General features: G+C 40.2%; 1 protein-coding gene across 1 annotated transcript; it reads right to left on the bottom strand.

The window, feature by feature from the left end:
• Nucleotides 1-15,124: 15,124 nt before the first annotated feature.
• Nucleotides 15,125-20,903, bottom strand: UTP23 (UTP23 small subunit processome component). The gene is made up of 3 exons (XM_008143378.3): nucleotides 20,570-20,903; nucleotides 17,069-17,243; nucleotides 15,125-15,687 (listed from the first exon to the last, which is right to left on the bottom strand). Exons 1-3 carry the CDS (start codon nucleotides 20,755-20,757, stop codon nucleotides 15,304-15,306), a joined length of 747 nt encoding a protein of 248 aa, XP_008141600.1. The 5' UTR covers nucleotides 20,758-20,903; the 3' UTR covers nucleotides 15,125-15,303.
• Between the last annotated feature and the right edge of the window lie 97 nt (nucleotides 20,904-21,000).

The following is a 21,000-nucleotide window of genomic DNA, read 5'->3' as shown; positions in this document are numbered from 1 at the left end:
CAGGACACAGCTGAAGAAACCCATTTCTCTCCAGCAGCTCCCAGGGGACTGAGATGGGCCCTCCCAGAGGACTGGGAGGAGGGAGGAGACTGGGAAGGAGACAGATGAGAATATCAAATGGCGCCCTAACCAGTTTGGCTCAGTGGGTAGAGCGTCGGCCTGTGGATTGAAGGGTCACAGGTTCGATTCCAGTCAAGGGCATGTACCTTGGTTGCGGGCACATCCCCAGTAGGGGGTATGCAGGAGGCAGCTGATCGATGTTTCTCTCTCATCGATGTTTCTAACTCTCTATCCCTCTCCCTTCCTCTCTGTAAAAAATCAATAAAATATATATTTTTTAAGAAGAATATCTATGGCACTAAAGGGACTCAGTTCCTGCTGGTTAGCTCAGCAGGAAATCCACTCAAGCGCCTCTGGGAATACTACACCCAGGGATCTTCCTACCAGGTCTACAGACACTTCCAATACCCCGGGTGCTGAACCCACACATCCCCCCATCCTGGGGCCGACTCCCTGTGCTCACGTATGGCAACAGATGGTGAGTGCTCTCAGAAAACAGCCAGAGTCTGAGGGCAAAACAAAAATTAAAACTTGAGCTATAGCACCACTTCTAACAAACACAAAGCAGGTTTCCATTACCCAGCCTGGTGAGTTATAAGAGAAGACATAAAAATCTTAAGAATTCCGCCACAAGACGGAACAAGAATGGAACAGGTGTACCCACACAAAGGCAGAGAAAACCCCGGATAATAAAAGCACCAGTGAACAGAATTATTATCTGAAGGGAACTAGCAAAGATTTAGAAAGGTGTCTGCTACTTCAAATGTGAAAGCAACAACACAAAACTACAAGGGACATGAAGAATCAAGGCAGCATGTCATCACCAAAAGATGATAATTCTTCAATACCCAAATTCAGAGACATGAAATTTTGCATTCTAGTTGATAAAGAATTCCAAATAGCTTTTCTGAAGAAACTCAACAAGAGAAAACTCAGATAAAAAATTTATAAAATCATTAAAAATATGTAGGTTCAAAAAGAAGTGTTTACCACAGAGATAGAAATCATATAAAAGAGTCAAGCAGAAATTCTGGAGCTGAAGAACTCAATAAATGAAATGAGAAAGTAATAGAAAGCTTTTGTAGTAGAACAGGGCAAATGGAATGTAGAATAAGTGAGTTAGAGAATGGCCCAGATAAAGCAGAATAAAGAAAAAAAGAATAAAAAAGAGCAAAGAGAAAGTCTCCACAACCTATGGGACACCATTAAAACAAATATTAGAATAATCAGGGTCCAGAAGGAGAAAATCAAGAGAAGGGAGCAGATAGCCGATTTGAAGAAATAATTACTGAGAACTTCCCAAACCAGGGGAGAGAATCAGACATCCAAGAGAGAGTAGAATGATATATCTAAAGTGTTGAATGAAAACAATTATTACCCAAGAATACTCTATCTAGCAAAGTTACCCTTCAGATATGAAGGAGAAATAAAAACTTTCCTAGAGAAGCAAATGCTGAGGGAGTTCACCACCACTAGATCTGCCTTGCAAGAAATGCTGAAAGGAGTCCTTCAAGCTGGAATGGCAATGTCAAAAACATACAGAAGTAGCCCAGCCAGAATGGCTCAGTGGTTAAGCATTGACCCATGAACCAGGAGGTCATGTTTCAATTCCCGGTCAGGGCACATGCCCAGATTGTGGGCTCGATCCTCAGTGTGGGGCATGCAGGAGGCAGCCAATCAATGATTCTCTCTTGTCATTGATGTTTCTATCTCTCTCTCTCTCCCTCTCCTTTCCTCTCTGAAATCAATAAAAAATATATTAAAAAAAAACAAATAAACAAAAAACATAAAAGTATACAATATACTGGCAAATTATACAGTCAAAATTTGAAAACTCTTTCTGTATTAAAATGTTGTGTTAACCACTTAATTGTAGTATAAAGCTCAAAGGAAAAAATATTACAATTAATTATAGTTACTATAATTGTAGTTAATACACAATATAAAAAGTTAAATAATGACATCAAAATAATAAAGGGGGTAAAAGTGTGAAGCCTTTCAGATAAATGTAAATTGCCATTAGCTTAAAATGAACTGTTTTATCTACGAGATGTCTTATGTAACCCTCACAGTAACCCACAAAGCACAATCCTAGAGTAGGTGCACAAAAGTAAAGAAAAGGGAAACAGAGTACACCTAGTATGGAAAATCACCAATTTACAAAGGTACACAGAAAGGGGCAGGGGATGGAATGGAGATCAGAATAACCAAAAAGCATGGCATTAGTTAAGTTCTTGCATATCAATAACTCTGGATGCAAATGAATTTAATTTACCAATCAAAAGGCACAGAGTAGCTGGAAGGAAAAAAAAAACAAGACCCTAGCCCTGACTGGTTTGGCTCAGTGGATAGAGCGTCGGCCTGCAGACTGAAGGGTCCCAGGTTCGATTCCGGTCAAGGGCATGTACCTTAGTTGTGGGCACATCCCCAGTGTGGGGTGTGCAGGAGGCAGCTGATCAATGTTTCTCTCTCATCGATGTTTCTGACTCTCTATCCATCTCCCTTCCTCTCTGTAAAAAATCAATAAAATATATTTTAAAATAAAACAAGACCCTACTCATATAAGAGAGGTACTTAAGCTCATGCAGGCTCAGAGTAAAGGGATGGAAAAAGATATTCCATGCAAGTGGAAACCACAAGGAAGTGGGAGTAGCTATATTTCTATCAGACAAAACAGACTCAGCCAAAACACAAATGGTTTTAAAAAGGACACAGAGAAGGTCAATATACAATGATAAAGAGGTCCATTCATCGAAAAGATATAACAATCATAAATATATACACAGCAACATTGGAGCACCAAAACATATTAAGCAAATAGTAACAGATCAAAAGGGGAAAAGACAATAATAAAATACCAGTAGGGTAGTTTAACAACCTACTTTCAGCCATGGATAGATCATCCTGCCAGAAAAGAGAGGTACATTATACTAAATGTAACGGACGTTTGTAGAATATTGTATCCAACAGAAGCAGCACACACATCCTTCTCCAGCACATGTGAAACGTTCTCCAGGACAGAGCCTGTCATGGGCCACAAAACAAGTCTCGGCAAGCTGAAGGAGACTGAAATCAGATCAAGTATCTTCTCTGACCACATGGTATGAAACTAGAAACCAGCAAGAGAAAAGCCGGAAAATATACAAATATGTGGAAATTAAAACACCGTTGAACAGCCAATGGGTCAAAGAAGAAATCAAAGGGGAATAAAGAATACCTCAAAATAAAAATGGAAACACGACTTACCAAAACCGATAGAATGCTGCAAAAGCAGGTTTGGAGAAAGCTTATACATACATACACATACACACACACACACACACACACACACACACAGCAGTGGGCAAAAGTAGGTTTACAAGTTGTTCGTATGGAAAAAGACATGCAGGTTATAATTATCACAATAGAGAGACAGTGGTGATGGATGAGGTTACAGAAGTAAGCTGGAGACAGCTGATAATACTAGTACAACCTTGAAGTCGTGTTCTTAAAGACTGCCCTTATTCTAAGTTCTACATCTTCCTTAGAACCTTATCCTGAGGCAGGTTCTATATCTCTCTCAAATTGTCCCACTCCATCCCCATAGCTACTGCTTCTCATTTCAGGCCATTATCATCTCTCACCTGGACTGTGGTAACAATCTGTAAACAGACTAAAAATCTCCACTGTTCACTCCTATCTCTTATTCTACACATCCTCTCACACTCCTCAGTTACCATGTGATGCAGTCAAAATTCAAGTATCATTGCATTACTTCCCCAATGGCTCTCCCCTGCCTACAGGAAAGGGGAGGTGAAGCCCAGCAGGCATGGCTCAGTGGTTGAGCATCAACCTATGAACCAGGAGATCATAGTTCGATTCCCGAGTTGCAGGCTCAATCCCTAGCAGGGGGTGTGCAGGAAGCTATCACTCAATGATTTGCTCTCATCATTGATGTTTCTATCTCTCTTCCTCTCTGAAATTAATTTAAATATATATATTTTTAAAGAATGAGGAGGTGAAGATTCACGGAAACTCACAGAGCTGACTCCTGCCTACCTCCTTGAATGTACCAGCCTCATCTACAGCCACCCATTTGTCCTTCAAACCACATCACACATCTGTCTACTCTGAACTTTCCGTAGTCCAGTGCTTTGCTCACTTCTCCCTCTGCATAGAACTCTTTTTCCTGTCTCAGTTTTATAATTACCTTTTCTTTACAAGCCATCTGACTTCCAAGGCTCCCAGGGTGGGAGGAGGACTTCGCAGATCTGTCCACTTGTCATACTTATTTCTGTATTTGTCAGTGGTGCTTTCCTCCACTACTAGACCTAACCTTCGGAGGATAAGTTCCTCCTTGAGACTAACTTTCTTCCTGTACCCTCTCCATCCCCTCAGCCCACTCCTTCACCTTGCCCCCACTCAGGTGCATCTATTTCTTCACTCCATGGTCTCCTCAACCCTCCTCAGATATACCTTTGGTTCTAGTGTATAGTAAGCCTACCAAGTGGTAAGGAAAGCAAAGGCTGTATCTTAAATCTGTGGGAGAGCTGTTATTAATCTTTTGCCAGAACAGATTACAGAATTTTCTCATATCATCTTCATGGCTACAGGATATGTCATTTTGCATTACAAAAACAATTCCTTTTAGCCCTTCATACCCAGTAGAGTATAACCTGAGCCACTCTCAGCAAACAATGCTGAGAGAGAGGCATTTTCCTAAATAGATTTATGTGTTTCACATCAAGCAATTGCAGATATTGAACTAAAATGAAAAATGTAAAAGTAATCCATTCTTGGGAGCTAGATTTAATTCTCTGCTGTAAATGAATCTTTGATTTTAGAAATAACTGCCTTGCTATTTTCTTAATCTAAAGCAAAAATTCCAAACATCAATTTAAATCAGAATCACTTCTTCATGTGGCCTTTTTTTTTTTTTTGTACATGAAAACAGAATTTTTTGGATCAGGTTTATTGAAATGTAATTTATGTACTATAAAATTCTCTTCATTTAGGTGTAAAGTTACCACCACAATCAAGATGAAAAATATTTCTATCTCCCAAAAATGATCCCTGTGTCCTCTGATCACCAATCTCCTTCCCTCACTCCCAGCCCCTATCAACCACTACCTGTCCTTGTAGTCTCACCTTCTCAGGAATGTTATATAAATGAAATCACACAGTCTACAATCTTTTAGGTTCTGGTTTCTTTCACTTAGAATAATTATTTTGAGATTTATTCATGTTGCTGCATGTGTCAGTAACCCATTTCTCTTTCTGAGTAGTAGTCCATTGTATGGATGTAACAGAATTTGTTCATCCATTCTCCTGTAAATGGACACTTTGTTTTCTGTTTTTAGTGACTGAATAAAGATGCTGCAAACCTTTGCATACAGGTTGGAATACTACCCTTTGGTAAAAAAGAAGGAACTCTTACCATTTGCAACAGCATGGATGGACCTGGAGAGCATTATGCTAAGCGAAATAAGCCAGTCAGAGAAAGATAAAGATCACATGATCTCACTCTCATTTATGGAATATAACAAACAACATAAACTGATGAACAAAACCAGATCTAGAGACAGAAAAGCCTCTGAAACATCAACCAAAGGACTTGTATGCATGCATATAAGCCTAACCAATGGACACAGACAACAGGGGGGTGAGGGCATGAGTGGGAGGGTGGGGGGACAATGGGGCGATAAGGACACATATGTAATACCATTAATATAAAAAAAATTAGCCTGCTATATTTGCTCAAACAATTAACTCACCCCTAATGCTTTGGCAGGGCCAGACCAAATGATTTTACAGGCCTTATCCGGCCTGGGACGTTTTCCACCCTTGTGCTAGATGGGGCAATTACCCATAATTCTTCACTCCTCCCCATATATACATCCTTTCCATGTCCTCATCACAGGCGGAGCGTGTTCCCCATCCCTCTGGCTTTGGGCTCAGCCAATGTGACTACTTCACGGGTAGAAACCACAGTTCTGAGCCTGGGCCTTAAGAGACCTCCAGCATTTTTTCTGCTTTCCGTTTTTCACCTCTTCCTTTACCAGAGGGATAACTCTGATTAACCCAGCCCCACCCCAATCCAAGGTGGAAGGAACCCCCGCAAGCAAGCTCAGTAAGACGCAGGGTTGCCTCAGCTGCCACAACCCGAGAAGTACCCAGTCGAGCTCAGTGTAGATTCGCCAAAGCACAGCCCACAGTTGAAAAGGATTATTAACGTCAGCCAGTGAGTTTGGGGATGGGTTGTTATTCAGGAATACTAATGGGTTACACTTGTTCAAGCTGCTGCCATTTTGCCTCCCTCGTGTTCAGAGCCAAACCAAATCCCTACTTTTAATTCAGATACAAAAGGCGTATAATGTAAAGTCCCAGCCTTCCAGGAGCGTGCTATCAAAATGGAAAAAGGGGAGCCAAGTTAATTTCATGAGGAAGGGGTCTTTTCTAAAATGGCTGCTGTATCTAGATAGAAAAAAAAAAAAAAAAATTAACCCCTCACTCATTCCATACACAAAAAGTGATTGAGATGGATCAGAGACCCAAACATAAAACCCAGGGTCTAAATGAATCTCTAGGCCTAAGATAGAACCAGCCCCTAGCGGAGGTGCCGGACAGCACCCTGAAACTTATATAACCTTCATGGCCTGTAAACACTCTTCTGGACCAGAAACAGTCTAACCAGGCAGCCAGTCCCCACACGCCAAGCCAACTCTGGCTTCTCATGCCAAGTCAGGGTGACTATCTGGCCTCAACCAATCACACATGTTCTGCTTTTCTCTTCCTTGCTCTTTATTCTTTATCCTCGAAAAGCTCTCTGCCTTCACCCCATTTTGCAGTTCTCCACATGGGGATTGTCTGCTTCACGAGGGGCCAAGTTTGTTTGTTATCACCCAAGTTGTTTTCTTTAGTCATTTTTAACAATCTGAAACATACAGGTCATACGACCTAACCTAATCATTCCGAGTGCCACAGTGTACTGCCTTCCTAAAAAAATAATAATAAGTCATGCGAGTCCCTAATCGGTTATATTGTGCCAGACACTGAAAAACACTTTTACATGCATCGTCCTATTTCATCCTCAAAAAAACGACGCCAGAACCCCTCTCCCCTCCCTGGTGGAGGGGACAGCCATGCTTTTTCCTGACATCCATTCCCCTCCTTTTGGGAAAGGCCCCGGGCTCTCCTTGGAGGACCCGCTTTGCCCTGGTACTCACCCCTGTGGCTTTTCCGGCGCTGGCTTCAGACTCTGGTTCCCGGGCCACACCCTTGAAATCGTGGTGGTGGCGATCCTTGACTTCTGGGGCTGCCTTCCGTCTTGCTTTGGCGATCGGGCTGTGAGGTCCTTAAATTTTAGCCAAAAAATAAGAACCACGTGGAGAGCTTGTCAAAACAAAGGTTCCCCAGCCCCGACCCGGAGAGATTCTGATCAGTGCCGGGTGGGGCTCATCAGTGTGCATTTCTAAAGCTCCCAGCTGCTGCTGGTGCTGGGCCCTGGGAGCTGGAGCTGGCTTACAACCCAAGTTCAGGCCCCCACCCGGACCTACCGGAGCAGACTCTGAATGTAAGACCCAGGAAGCTTGGATTGTAATAAAATCTCCCAGTTATTTTTATGCCCAAGTTTAAGTTTGAGATAACACTGTTGCACTGTTGCCTCGGGACTCTGGCTTCATATTAGAATCACCTGGGGAGCTTTTTAAACTAGTCAGAAGCCCAGGCACCTCCCTTGGAGATTCTCCTTGATTTTTTGAAAGAGACAAATTTGCAGCAGCCAAAGGTGGAGAAAGGCTGCTCGGAATCATAATTCCTTAGGAAGGAAGATAAGGCCAAGTACCTGCCTGCAGAACTTGGCAATGGGCGGGGGGGGGGGGGGGGTAACGGAACATTCATTTTCTTAGATGATTAAGCAGCCTTTTGAAATATGCGGTATGAGTATTAACAGCTGTATAGTATGTCATTACCATCTGTAGACAATTTATTGAACATGTACTAAGTGCCAGACACAATCTTATTCACAGTAAACCCCATTTTGCCCCTAAGAAAACTGAGGCCGAGAGAAGTCCCAGTTGATTATTTGGACCTGGAACGGCCTACTTCCCAGACCCAGGTTTTTTCTACTTCAGGTTCCCAACCTGCCTGCACATTAGAAACACCCGAGAACAGTTAAACTGCACAATGCTCGGACCCCACACCAGACTAAAAATCTAAATCTCTCAGGTGGCATTTGGGCATCTGCTTCTTTCCTATTCCCCATGATTCTGATGCACAGTGAGGGCTAAGAACTACCGTCCCACAGCCTTCTGCTTCTCAAGCTGATTGGGTACCTACCTGTTTCTGACTTTTTTTTTTTTTCCCCAGCTTTAGCAGAGTAACTTTCTTCTCCCCCTTTTTGTCATTTTACCAAAGTTGCCAAAAAATCTTAGAAGGTCCAAAGTGTGTTCAGCTAGGATGTGATAAGGACCAGGCACCTGATGACAGGACGGTACATCCAGAAAGGCTAAAGTAATTTCTCATCGCAGTGAGAGAATGGGGGATGTCAGAGCAGGTGTCTGTGAGTGCAAAGGATAATGACACAGAAGGACACTGAATCAGACAGCACCTTTCAGTGCGGTCAGATGGTGGCTCTCTTATAATCAGCTATTTCGGGATATAGAAAGGAAAGACACAGTATATCTCTGTCCTCTGGGAATTAGCAATGGCCTCTGGGAAACAGCTTCAGAGTTGATGGGGAAGCCCAGTAGGTAGCCTTGCACTGTGCCCACACTTGTTCTAAAAATAATGGGTTTTATGGGCAACAGAGTGTACATACATGCAAATTCATTTTCTCTCTATCTCTACCCCCCACTCCCTCTCCTTCTCTCTCTCTCCCTCCCTTCCCTCTCCATACACATAGAACAGAATGATGTGAAAAGTAGAAATAACTTTCAGAGGCAGATGAAGTTAACAATATTTCAGTCAGTTAGATACATAATATTCTGCCAATCAACATCTTTCTAAATATTTCTTCCTTTTCGACAAAATGTAAGGTTTTGTGTGTTTTTTTTTTGTCTAACTGCTGATTATTTTCAAATGCCAAAGTGCTCATGAAATAAATTTTTGAGTGATGTGTGTGCTGTATTGGCAAGCAAAGTTAGATGGCTCTTATTTTGTTATGCATAAAAGAGTGTGATACTGACAGTCATGATTGATGAAGTCATCGGACACTCTCCTGCTCTTCTCCCCTCCCCAGGACAGCCAGGCGTTAGGAAGGCTGGAGACCCTGTGATACACGTGGTAATAATAGAGTTCATTCCATCCAATTCATTCATTCATTCACTCACTTGTTCAATATTTAGTAAGCACCTAGGTGCCAGAAATGACATCAAGTGCTACTGGAAAACAAGGGTGAAATAAAACAAGATCTTTGCACTTTAACCAAAGAAAAGACTAGTGAGAGCTCTAAGTGTCTAAATGTGTTGTTTCAGGAAATGATGATGAAACCTAAAAGCCAGAAGCTGTGGGAATCAGGGCTGCCATCTCCCTGACCAGCTATCTGGCTTCACCACCATTCTAAGGGGCTGCAAATGTGGGCAGTGGGTGCTAACCCACATGGATCTTCCACACTGCCATGCCATTCCTTGGCAGTCTCCTTTCAGTCCCTGCTCTTTCTCAATGTGGAAAGCTCTCTAACTGCCAGTGTGAGCTTCATTTCATCATAAAGCTAAACAGCATCTGCCAGGGTTGCTTACCACATGAAAGATTTACAATCGTTGATTCAGTTTTGGAGATCAACATATTTCATTACATAGGGACTATCATTTTCACAGCAACTGGAAAAAACATCATTGTAAATAGTTGTGCAAAGTGATAAACATTTGGAAGATTTACCTTTTCAGCATTTGCTACCTGTGGGAAGGGTTAGATAATTTGTAACATCTTGGCAACTGAAGGGAACAGAATGCATCTTTCTGACTGCCTCAGGGAGTGGACAGTGAGCTCGGGATTAATTCATGGGAGGAAAAAAATGAAACATTCGAACCCCAAATAGCTTATCAGTAATATTTTTCCCTTAAAAAAAAAACAAAAAACTAGAATCAGGCCCTAACCGGTTTGGCTCAGTGGATAGAGCGTCGGCCTGCAGACTGAAGGGTCCCAGGTTCGATTCCGGTCAAGGGCATGTACCTTGGTTGCAGGCACATACCCAGTAGGGAGTGTGCAGGAGGCAGCTGATCGATGTTTCTCTCTCATCGATGTTTCTAACTCTCTATCCCTCTCCCTTCCTCTCTGTAAACAAAATCAATAAAATATATTTTTAAAAAACCCCAAAACTAGAATCAATTGCATGCCTTATCTTCTTTAGCTGCCATTAAAAACATCTAAAATGCAGAAGTATATTTTGTTCAATCCCCTTGGTTACCTGACTAATTCATGAATAAGTATGTATTGTATACCCACTGAGTGTATAATGTGAAACACAGAGTTTATTCTTTATTATTATTTACTATTGTATTATTTTCCATATAAACAACTGTGAACCAATCCTGTACACACTGACACATGCTATTTCTAGTACACTTTGTCCTTATTATAAAGGAAAACCAATCATCTAGTCATTTCTGATGAAAAAATATAATTATAAAACCTACTTCAAGTAGGTTCATATTGAACATTATTGATAAACCTTATGTTTTGAAATAATAGCTAATGAAGCCACTTAATGGCAAAGATTTTTAAATAATTTATTTTATCTTTACTATCCTTCACATTTTTTCTGTGTATATTTTAAAATGTACAGTAGTAAATCTATGTAGTTTATAAATATACATATCTTATAGGTGTATACAAAAGTTTTTTACTGGCAAGGATGTATGGTTAAATGTTTGGAGGCCACCAAATCAAGATCAGATGAGAAATTAGTTCCTAAGCTCAGTCTGGACACCTAATCTTTTGCTTTTATTACCATTTAGTTCTGGATCTCAAAAAATACTTAAAGAGATGATAGTTTTATATAATGAGTATTTATAATATAACAAGTTATCATATTTTTCACTATACCTAAACTAAGAATTAAGAGAAGAACTATAGTACAATTAAATGACATTATTTTTAAAACATTGTAAAGAATACAAATTATTCATTCTATCCTTGGCCATCTTCCTTACCTTGATACAGACAAATACAATCTCTTAACTCTATGCATAAATAGAAAGGAGGAGGGTGAGAAGTGACTGTAGGACTTAAAAAATATAGGGAAGACAGAATCCTGCCCAAACTCAACAGCAAACACTTTATTTTGAAGTGTTCATAAAAGAGAGTGGTTTTCAGAAACACTATTTTTCAGTCTGGCAAACTTCAAAGAGTTCAAAACACATGTATTCTACTTTTATCCCCAGTAGCTACCCTCTAAAGCAGAGGTTCTCAACATTTTTGTTTTCAAAGGAAAATGGATTATATTCACATGTGCAGACTCCCATGGCTCCCTTGCCCTCTCCCCTAAATTGTATGGAGAAAATAAAACAAGTAGTATTAAGGATTTTTCTGGTTGTTGTTATAAGGTACTTACTATCCACAAAAGAACTGTAGTACAAAGATCTGAGATCATTTTGTTGAAATATCTTTTAAAGTAATTTTACTGGCAAATACATAAATGACTAAGCAAAGTTTTAAGATATTAAATATTTTGTAATACATTATACTTTTACTATTTTAATTTGAAAATGACCAGTTTATAAAAATAAGTTGACTTTTCCAGCTCTCCACTTTAGACACAATTAACAGGCAATCAGACAGCACTGAATAAATATAAATGAATATTTGAGGTTCTTGGACCCAATTTCAAAATATGGGGGCAGTCCCCACAAATATAAGCAGTGCTGATATCAACTGAGTGTCCTACAATTTAACTAAATTCTGACAATATCTACCCAGAGATAGCATTAGATTCCACAGGTTAAGGGTTAAGTCCTACATGACCCACCCCGAGCCCCACTTCAGACCCATCTCATGGTCAGGATGTCACCTGGGCTTCTGACAGACGAGCTAAAAATCAGAGGTTCCCACCACCCTCTCCTCAGTTTGATCAATCTGTTAGCACAGCTCCCAGATCTCAGGAAAACACTACCTACTAGACTATCTATACTAATAAAAGGGTAATATACTAATTAGACTGGGTTGACCCGTACATCTTCCGGATTTCTGACTTCCTTCCAGACAAAGCCACGGTGGAGGGGGCCGAGGCAGAGGCTGTTAGGGGCAATCAGGTCAGCAGGGGAGAGCAGTTAGGGGGTGATCAGGCCAGCAGGCGAGGGCAGTTAGGGGCAATCAGGCCAGCAGGGGAGCAGTTAGGGGGCAATCAGGCCAGCAGGCAGAGGCGGTTAGGGGCAATCAGGCAGGCAGCGAAGGGTTAGGAGCCAGTGGTCCCAGATTGAGAGGGATGTCTGACTGCCAGTTTAGGCCCAATCTTACTGGTTGTCTGACTGCCTGATCCTAAACCAGCAGTCAGACATGCCCTTAGGGGTCCCAGATTGGAGAGGGTGCAGGCCAAGCTGAGGGACACCCCCCCTTCCCTGTACACAAATTTTGTGCACCAGGCCTCTAATGTTTATTATAAAAAGATATAATTCAGGAACAACCAGATGTAAGTGATGCAGGGTATGGGGGAAGGGCTGTCCAGGCACACCAATCTTCCCAAATCTACATGTTCAACCACCCAGAAACTCTCTGAACCTCTGTATGTGTTTGGGGTTGTTTGTTTGTACAGAGGCTTCATTACGTAGGTATGATTGATGAAGTTATCAGACATTCTCCTGCTCTTCTCCCTTTGCCAGAGGTTTGGGGGTGGAACTGAGCATTCCACACGGTCATCACAACCAGCCCTCATTCTAGGTGCTTTCCAAAAGTCACCTCATTAACAAACATAACAGACACCTTTAAGCTGATTATTTAGGAAATTCCAAGAATTTTGGAAGCTGTGAGCCAGCATCTGTGGACATGGTCTATTTTGTAATATAAATCAATATCACAATAAATGTTAAAGAGGAATACCTAAATTTTACGCATTTTACCATATTGAAATGAGTATCATCAGTGTACATTTCATCTGCTTTATCACTTTGTCTACATTTGATTTGATAATCCTAACTCTTGCCATTATTGATAAGTGTTCTTTCCTCAGAGGAACTCTAGAACTATATTCATTTTTCCCCATACCTTTGCCTTCCTTTAAAAAAGTTCCTATTTAAAACTGAAAACAGAATCATGAAATAACAATCCAAACACTAATCTGGCTTATCCAGGTAATACAGCCTGTGTGTTATTCCCAGTGTAATTTCTTTTTAAATATATTTTTATTGATTTCAGAGAGGGAGAGGGATAGAGAGACAGAAACATCAACGATGAGAAAGAATCCTTGATCGGCTGCCTCCTGCACACCTCATGCTGGGGATTGAACCAGCAACCCAGGCATATGCCTTGACCAGGAATCAAACCTTTACCTGGTTCATAGGTAGATGATCAACCACTGAGATGCACCAGCTGGGCTTCCCAGTGTAATTAAAGCTATAATTCCACTTTCCACCATAAAAGCATCTCTGAGTTCATTTCAGACATTAATAAGAATTTCATCATGATGTACATCATACCTGATCATACTTATTTTAATGGTTCAGATTAAGAACCACGCATGAAGGTAGCTCAAAGTCAGGAGCTATTAATCAGATTCCACTTTTACAACTTCATACTTCAATCTTAGGGTGCAAAACATTCTAATTTTGGCTTGATGATTTATAAATTTGAAAAGGGGCTTAAAAAGGTATTTGACTATTTTTAAAAATTTATCTTTATTGTTAAAAGTATTACAGATGTCCCCTTTTTTCCCTATTGACCCCTTCTAGCTGGAACCCAGCCCTTCCTGCAGGCCCTCACCACACTATTGTGTCCATGGGTTATGCATATAAATGAATTGGTTAATCGCTTCCTACCTACCCCGGCCTTCCTTCTGAGATTTGACAGCCTGTTCCAAGCAAGACAAGTTTGACTATTTAATTTCTAATTGAACTGACCCTTTAGACACTCTTTAAATAACATATTCATAGTCAATCTTAAGAGTATTATTTTGTAATTTTTGCTACTAAACATTTACATCTAAAGGAAAACCACCTTCCTTATTAGACAAGTGGAACTCCAAAAAAGCCCTTCACCCAGAACCTTATAAACAATAAGTTCTCCAGGGAAACTGAGTGAAATGATTTCCAACCAAGAATTCTTTCTTGCTAGATTACCAGTGTAACTAATATGAAGGTAGACGCATTGGATGAGCCTCAAAAAAAGCATACTTCCTACACACTCTTTGTTCCACTATCGCAAAAGAGAAAACCAAGAAATAGTAAAATGAATCTAGGAAACAGAAGTGAAAAAGTAGACCTCTGGATAAGGACAAGAAGTGCCTGGGAGATAGTTGAGCAACATGCTCGGCAGAAAACCCTTTGACATTGGAGAACAAAAGGCTCCAGAAGTTTCTCCAGGGGTAAGAAATGACCTGATATTATCACATGAAAAAATTGTACTATTAGGCCCTTTAGAGTTATTAGAATATTTGGCAAGATCAAGTCAGATGCTAAAAAGAAATGAGGCCATTATGAACTTCTGGAATAACAAAAAAGCAGTATAAGAAATTTAATCATAGCATGCTACTTGGTTTAGTGCTTTATAGTCATCATAGTAAAAATACTAAACTTAGGATGTATAAAGACTGAAATATTACTATATTGGAAAATGGGGAAGTAAGCAAAGCAAGCAAAATTTCAAATTTTCTAGTAGAAAGTCAATAATGGATGGATCAAAATGTAGCAACAAATTTATATTATTTGGAAATATAAAGGTAAATTCTATAACCCCTACATGAGTTGAGAGTTTCCTCTGTGAATGTGAAAGAGGATTGCTTTTTTGTCACAAGCCTTTTGACAGTATTTGATTTTTAAAACTATTTGCATTTAATGTTGTGGGGTTGAAGGGTGATGGTGAGAAAGAAACAAGTTTTAAATCAATGAACACCCTCCAAAATCAGAGTAAGAAAAGTGAACTGTCACACTTAAACCCATTCATTGTTTTGTTTTTTATTTACAAATAATTTTAGGCAAAGGCTTATGGATCAATATTCATTTACAAAAATAAGTTTAGTTTTTTGTGTGGCCTTTCTTTATTCTAAGTATTTCCACAGTTTTAAAAAGAAATTTGCTTTTCACATTTGAATGTCATTCAAAGTATCCAAAGGATTCCTTATCCTTCTGCATTCTCCGTTCCAGAAAGTACTTTTGAGGTTGATCTGTTCCGGATTCTTTTTCTTTTTCTTTTCTTTTCAGAGCAAGATGGTTTTGTATCCTGTGCTTTTTTCTTTTTCTTCAAACAGCTAAGGGGATTGGGGCCACTTATCTTCTTGCGCTTTTTTCTTCTTCTCTGTTCAGGGTTTTTCACTAAACCCTGTTCCTCTTTGAGTTGCTTGATACTTTGCTTCTCATGAACTGAGACAAGCTGACCTGACTCTACTGCTTTAACAAAGGCAATTGTTTTGGGAGAAGGTTTGTCCAAGACAATAGTGTTCTGAATAATAAACATAAGAGGAACTCCAGGCCTTTTCTTTACTTTCATAGATAAATTCTGATCCTATTAAAAAGAAAAAAAAAATTAGTTAGTTCAAATATGCCAGTTAAATGAGGTGCCTTAGACAGGTTTCTAAGAACTTCAAGAGGGTTATATGAAAAATAAAAGAAATCACAGGTTTTATTTTTCAAATTAGTATGCCTCACTATTGGGAGCACAGTATATTTTATGATAAAGGAAGAGAAACATAAAAATTGAGCAGAGTTAAGTGGCAACAATGTGAACTAGATTTATCAATATTCCAGGACAGCGATTTTCAACCTTTTTCATATACATCATGGTACACATAAATTACTAAAATTCTGTGGCACACCAAAAAATATATTTTGCTGATCTACAAAGAATAGGTATAATATTGATTGATTTACAAATAATAATAATAATTACCTGCCCTTTTTGCTCCAAAGTGACTTAAAAAAAAAATCAGGTACTAATATATAAGAATTTCTGGTACCAAGATTAACCTATCAGATGCAACCTTATTATGTGATGTGACCAATAAGATGCAACTCTATTTTATGACCTATATATTTAAGGTTCAAGACAGGGCACTCACACCGAATGGCTACTGTCATTTTTGATAACCTAAGGGAAAAGAAGTCAGTGTCCCTGATTAAATAGTCAAGTATTGCATATTTTAAAACTTCTTGCGGCATAACAATGTGCCATGGCACACAGGTTGAAAATGGCTGTTTTAGGACCGTGAATCACAAACCAATGCAAAGGTAAACATGTTAGGTTGTGTCCCTTGCCTTTGCTCTAAGATCACGCTCCAGAATGCTCACATAGGTTGAAGTAATAGAAATAAAGTAGGAATTAGCTGACTCAGATTCTAGATTCAGCTTTGCCTCTAATTATGTAATTTTATAATTCTGCTAGCATATTTAAGCAAATCTCTATGAAAGTGAACTTCATTAATATCATCCTGAGAGTCTCTCTTCTCCTCCCTCCTAGTCTTTTTAAAAGCCTGAAGCAGTTCCATATTTATGGACAGTCTCAAATAACATGAAACATGACTTTTAAAAAAATAGTATGAAATATAGAACAAGGAAAAAGACATCCATGAACATAGAATGCAAAATCTTTGCTGTACTTATCTTCCCTTCAAGAACTCAAAACATGTCAACACATCTGTATATCAATAAATTTTTATTTTAAAAAAGGAAACTTCAGTAATTGAGAAGAAAATCAATGTTTAAAGTTCTCAAATTCTCTAATGACAACTGCTTTTATTGATTGCAAATTAACTTAAAAGCTAGTATTTTTAAAAAGTCGAAGCACTTGAGCAAACCACTTGCACTAATTTTTTCTGATTATCAACAGCGCCATATGAAGTATGGCTAGAAATGATTAAAATCGACTCTGGTTTTAAAAGTAGTATCACCTGTGATGCCACAAAATAATGATGGGGATTTCCCTCTTCAACCATGGAAAGCAGACATTCTGATCCACTCACTGCATTCTTGAAATGGGAACAATTTCGAACCTGGCATTTTTGTGCAATCAGTTTTGCCCCATATAAGTCCTGTCCCAATGTTTCTAATTCTTTTAACACACACCTGAAAAAGAAAATGTTATTAGTGGTTCAAGATTATATCAAGTGTTCACATAAAGCAAGTATAAAAAATAACACTCAAACTTTAAAAAGCTAAAATTATACCAATACAATCTGAGTTTTTAATACGATAGCCACAAGTCATACAGTAGCCATTTCACTCTTAAAAGGTCTGGAAAATTCATACACCAAGTAGAAATAACAATAATAACAGTTAAAATTTACTGAGTATTTATTATAAGCCAGGCAGCATGCTATTTGATCTTTACATAAATTCTTCCTAATTCTCAAAACAGTCCTACAAAGTTTGGCAGCTTACTTTCAAATTATCCTGATGTCAGAGCATCTTATTTTGAGAGATTTCAAGTAATATGCTCACATTCAAATTAATAAGTGGTAGAACTAAAATGTGAATCCAAGTAGTTTGATAATAGATGCCTTGCCCCAACCACATAGCTATGTTCTTCTATTTCAAGTACCAGTTGGTACACCCTCACAATATTTTCAGTTCTGAAAAGTAAAAATTCTCAAGACATCAGATTGCTGCAAAACAACCACTACCTCCTTTCACTCTGCATTTTCATATTAATATAAGTCAATGTTTTTCCAAGTGTCATCTATAAACAATTCATACCAGAATGACAGTAATATTAAATTGTATTAATTTCTAGTTCGTTTCTCATCCCCAAATCTGCACCTCTTATGGGGGCATCAAATAAGAGTATTTTAATAAGCTCCCCAGGCACTTCTTCCATCACTCTAAAATAAATAAATAAATAAATAAATAAATAAATAAATAAATAAATAAATAAAGACTATTGAGTCAAAGATTTCTTCAAACCTAGCCAGCCCTCACCAGACTCCTTTGGTCACCCCACTCGTGTGTTTTTGTTTTTGTTTTTTAAGAAAAAGAGAGTTTGCTTTCTATAGTCATCAGTTTTGACCTCTATTTTGCGTTCCAAGCCCAAATTGCCAACGATTTATTGAATAGATCCTATAGATGCCCTAACATCAGCTTTTCATTCACCATATCTAAAGTCAAACTACTTTCCTCCAGGGCTTGCTATCTCTTTGAATTTATTATCTGCCCAGACCCCCATCAGCTGTTGGTATCTATCTCGGTAATGTCTCCTTGCAGAACCCCTTAGGTTCCTGCTTTCCCCCTTCCGGGTTCAGGATCACATTATTCTTGATGGGACAACCACAACACAGGTTTGCCTGTCTTTTCTCCTGCTTCTCCAACAAACCCCTCACATTGTTGCAATTATTTTTTCTAAAAGATAGTCATCCTGTCTGATAGCATTCTGCTGCTCTGCTTCGTCAAATTACAAAAACTCCGAATTTCTTCAAACCTGAATATGAGTAAACCTTCTAACTACTAGTGGCAGCAAACACATTCTACCGAAAAACAAGTGATCTCATTTCTTAAAACCATAAATAGCAAATTTCAAAAAGGGGGGAAGAGAACTGTTACAGTTTTTAAAATCCTTAAGAGACATAGAAAACAAATGCAACTTATGTGCCTTGTTTGAATTCTTGATCTCTTCATGATACATACCCAAAAATTGACTACATAATATGCTTTAAAATAAACTATCAATAAAGAGGGGTGGAGGATAAATGAAACAAGGTTGTCCATGTCAATAATTGCAAAAGCTGGGTGACAGACATTTCATTATACGATCCTATTTTTGTGTATGTATGAAATATTTCAGAAGTTAAATTCTTTAGGAAAAAATGCTATAGAATACAATTTCCTGCAGTGCTTCTCAAACTTTTTTTTTTTTTTTAGGTCATAGCAATGTATTAAAAATGTTCAATTTCTATGCCACATGGTGATAAATGGACAAGCAACCAACTCAGAGGCACAGGTTAACTAAGGACTTGTCTGGGCTGAGGGGATCAAACGTTTTGGGGTCTCTATACCCTGTCTGAGGCACTGCTTGAGAAGTTCCGAATATGGAAAGCTGCTCACAGAGTGTTATGTGAGAAAAGCAGGCCACAAACACTGTATGCACAGTAAGCTCACATTCTTGTGTGTCTGTATCTATACAGATACACAGTGTTAATAGTGGCTACTCACTGATGTGGTATTATGGGTCATTTTAACTTTCTTTTTTCAAGTAAATATTTTTTAAAGTAACATTCTACAATAAAAAAAAAAAAAAAACCCTTACGTTTCTTAATAATAGTTCTTCATAATCTAGCCTCCATGCACCTTTTTCCCAACTTCATTTCCAACTAATCTCTTTCCCAGGCACTTCACAACTCCATTCTTTTGTCCAAAAGATCCTCACAGGATCCTCACTTATCTCTTTCCTGTCACTCAAAATAGTCCCTCCTCTCAGAACTGAACGGTGGCCGGGCTCACATGTGATGTCCTCTATGAAACCTTCATGATTCCAGACTCCCTCCTCCCCACCCCCGCGAGGTTCCATCCTAAGTGTTTCCTCACTGAGGTGTGGAAGCTAGCTGGCCCCCAAGCACATCATCACTTTCTTGGCCTGGAGGGCAGGGAGCTTGTCCTGTTCACCAAGTTTTCTTCAGTGGCTGATGCAGTGCTTGGCATAGGGCTGGTCACTTCAAAAAGACAGATGAATAGCCCCAGCCGGTCTGGCTCAGTGGATAGAGCATTGGTCCTCGGATAGAACGGTCCTGGGTTCTATTCCCTCCGTGTGTCTCACATCGATGTTTCTCTCTCTCTTTCGCTCGCGCTCTCTCTCTCTCTCTCTCTCTCCCCCCCCCCCCCCCAAACCCCCTCCCTTCCACTCTCTAAAAATCAATGAAAAAATATGCTAGGGTGAGGATTAACAAAAACAAAAAGACAGATGGATAAACAGATGACCTTAGGCAAAGTTCCTCACCTCCAGTCCTGAGTTAACTTTTTGGGAATCGAAGAGGTTACCTCGCAGGGCAGTTGTGACGCTTGACACTGTTTTACTTACTTAAATTAGGAAAAGCCATGCAAGCAACAGCAACCAGTTAAAAGGGGGTAGGTTTCAGACACCAACAAATGCTCTGTGTACCCTATGCCTCCTCACTTGATACTTCGGCGACATTATACGCAGTTCTGGTCTCTTTTTTACAGATGACAAATCCCAGGCTCAGAGCGGTTAACTGGCCCAGAATGACAGCTGGTAGGACTGGGACCAAGACTATGGAAAGCACGTGGTCTTCATCGCCGGGCTAACGAATCCCGACTATTTCGGGACGTGGTACTTGCTGCCGACACTGCAGACGTTCCCGGCCTCCTCAGAGCCAGCCCTGACTGCCACCTCCCCGTGGGCGGCCGCCCCGCGGGTCCCCGCCGCGCCCCGCCAGCCGGCCCACCTGGTGGTGCACAGCTGGGTCTCCCCCATGAGGTAGCGGGGCAGCTGCTCCCGCAGCTGGATGCGGCCCCGCAGCGCCGCCTGGCAGAAGGTACCATCGAGCAGGATCTGGTACGGCTCGCGGACTCCGAAATTGTTGCGGAAGAAGCCGAGATGCTTCTTCGCATGTTTCTGCCTCGTGATCTTCATGCCTGGCGTCCCCCGACCGAGGCCCCGGGACCACCCGGCGGCCGCAAACACCTGCCTCACTGCCCGCTACCAGCGGTGCCGGCTTCTCCCGGAAATGAAGCGACCGTGGACCCGGAAGTAAACGCCTCCCTCCTCCGACCTGCCCTCCGCTGTACCTCACCTCGGACGAGCGCGCGCCTCACCCACGTGCCCGCGCTTTAAGGGGCGCCCCTCGGGGGCGGAGCTTGGGCCCAGGGCCGGACA

This window comes from Eptesicus fuscus, chromosome 19, assembly GCF_027574615.1.
Source record: "Eptesicus fuscus isolate TK198812 chromosome 19, DD_ASM_mEF_20220401, whole genome shotgun sequence".
Classification (NCBI taxonomy): Eukaryota; Metazoa; Chordata; class Mammalia; order Chiroptera; family Vespertilionidae; genus Eptesicus; species Eptesicus fuscus.
Note: the sequence above shows the minus strand (reverse complement) of the source record. Positions and strands in the feature narration are given on the sequence as shown.

What these genes read in the sequence shown, in the direction of transcription:
- UTP23 (XM_008143378.3), bottom strand. Translation starts at nt 20,757, where the DNA reads ATGAAGATCACGAGGCAGAAACATGCGAAGAAGCATCTCGGCTTCTTC. An exon ending in ACCCAGCTGTGCACCACCAG is followed by an intron (nt 17,244 to 20,569) that starts GTGGGCCGGCTG and finishes TTTCTTTTTCAG; the next exon opens with GTGTGTGTTAAAAGAATTAG. An exon ending in ATTATTTTGTGGCATCACAG is followed by an intron (nt 15,688 to 17,068) that starts GTGATACTACTT and finishes TCTTTTTAATAG; the next exon opens with GATCAGAATTTATCTATGAA.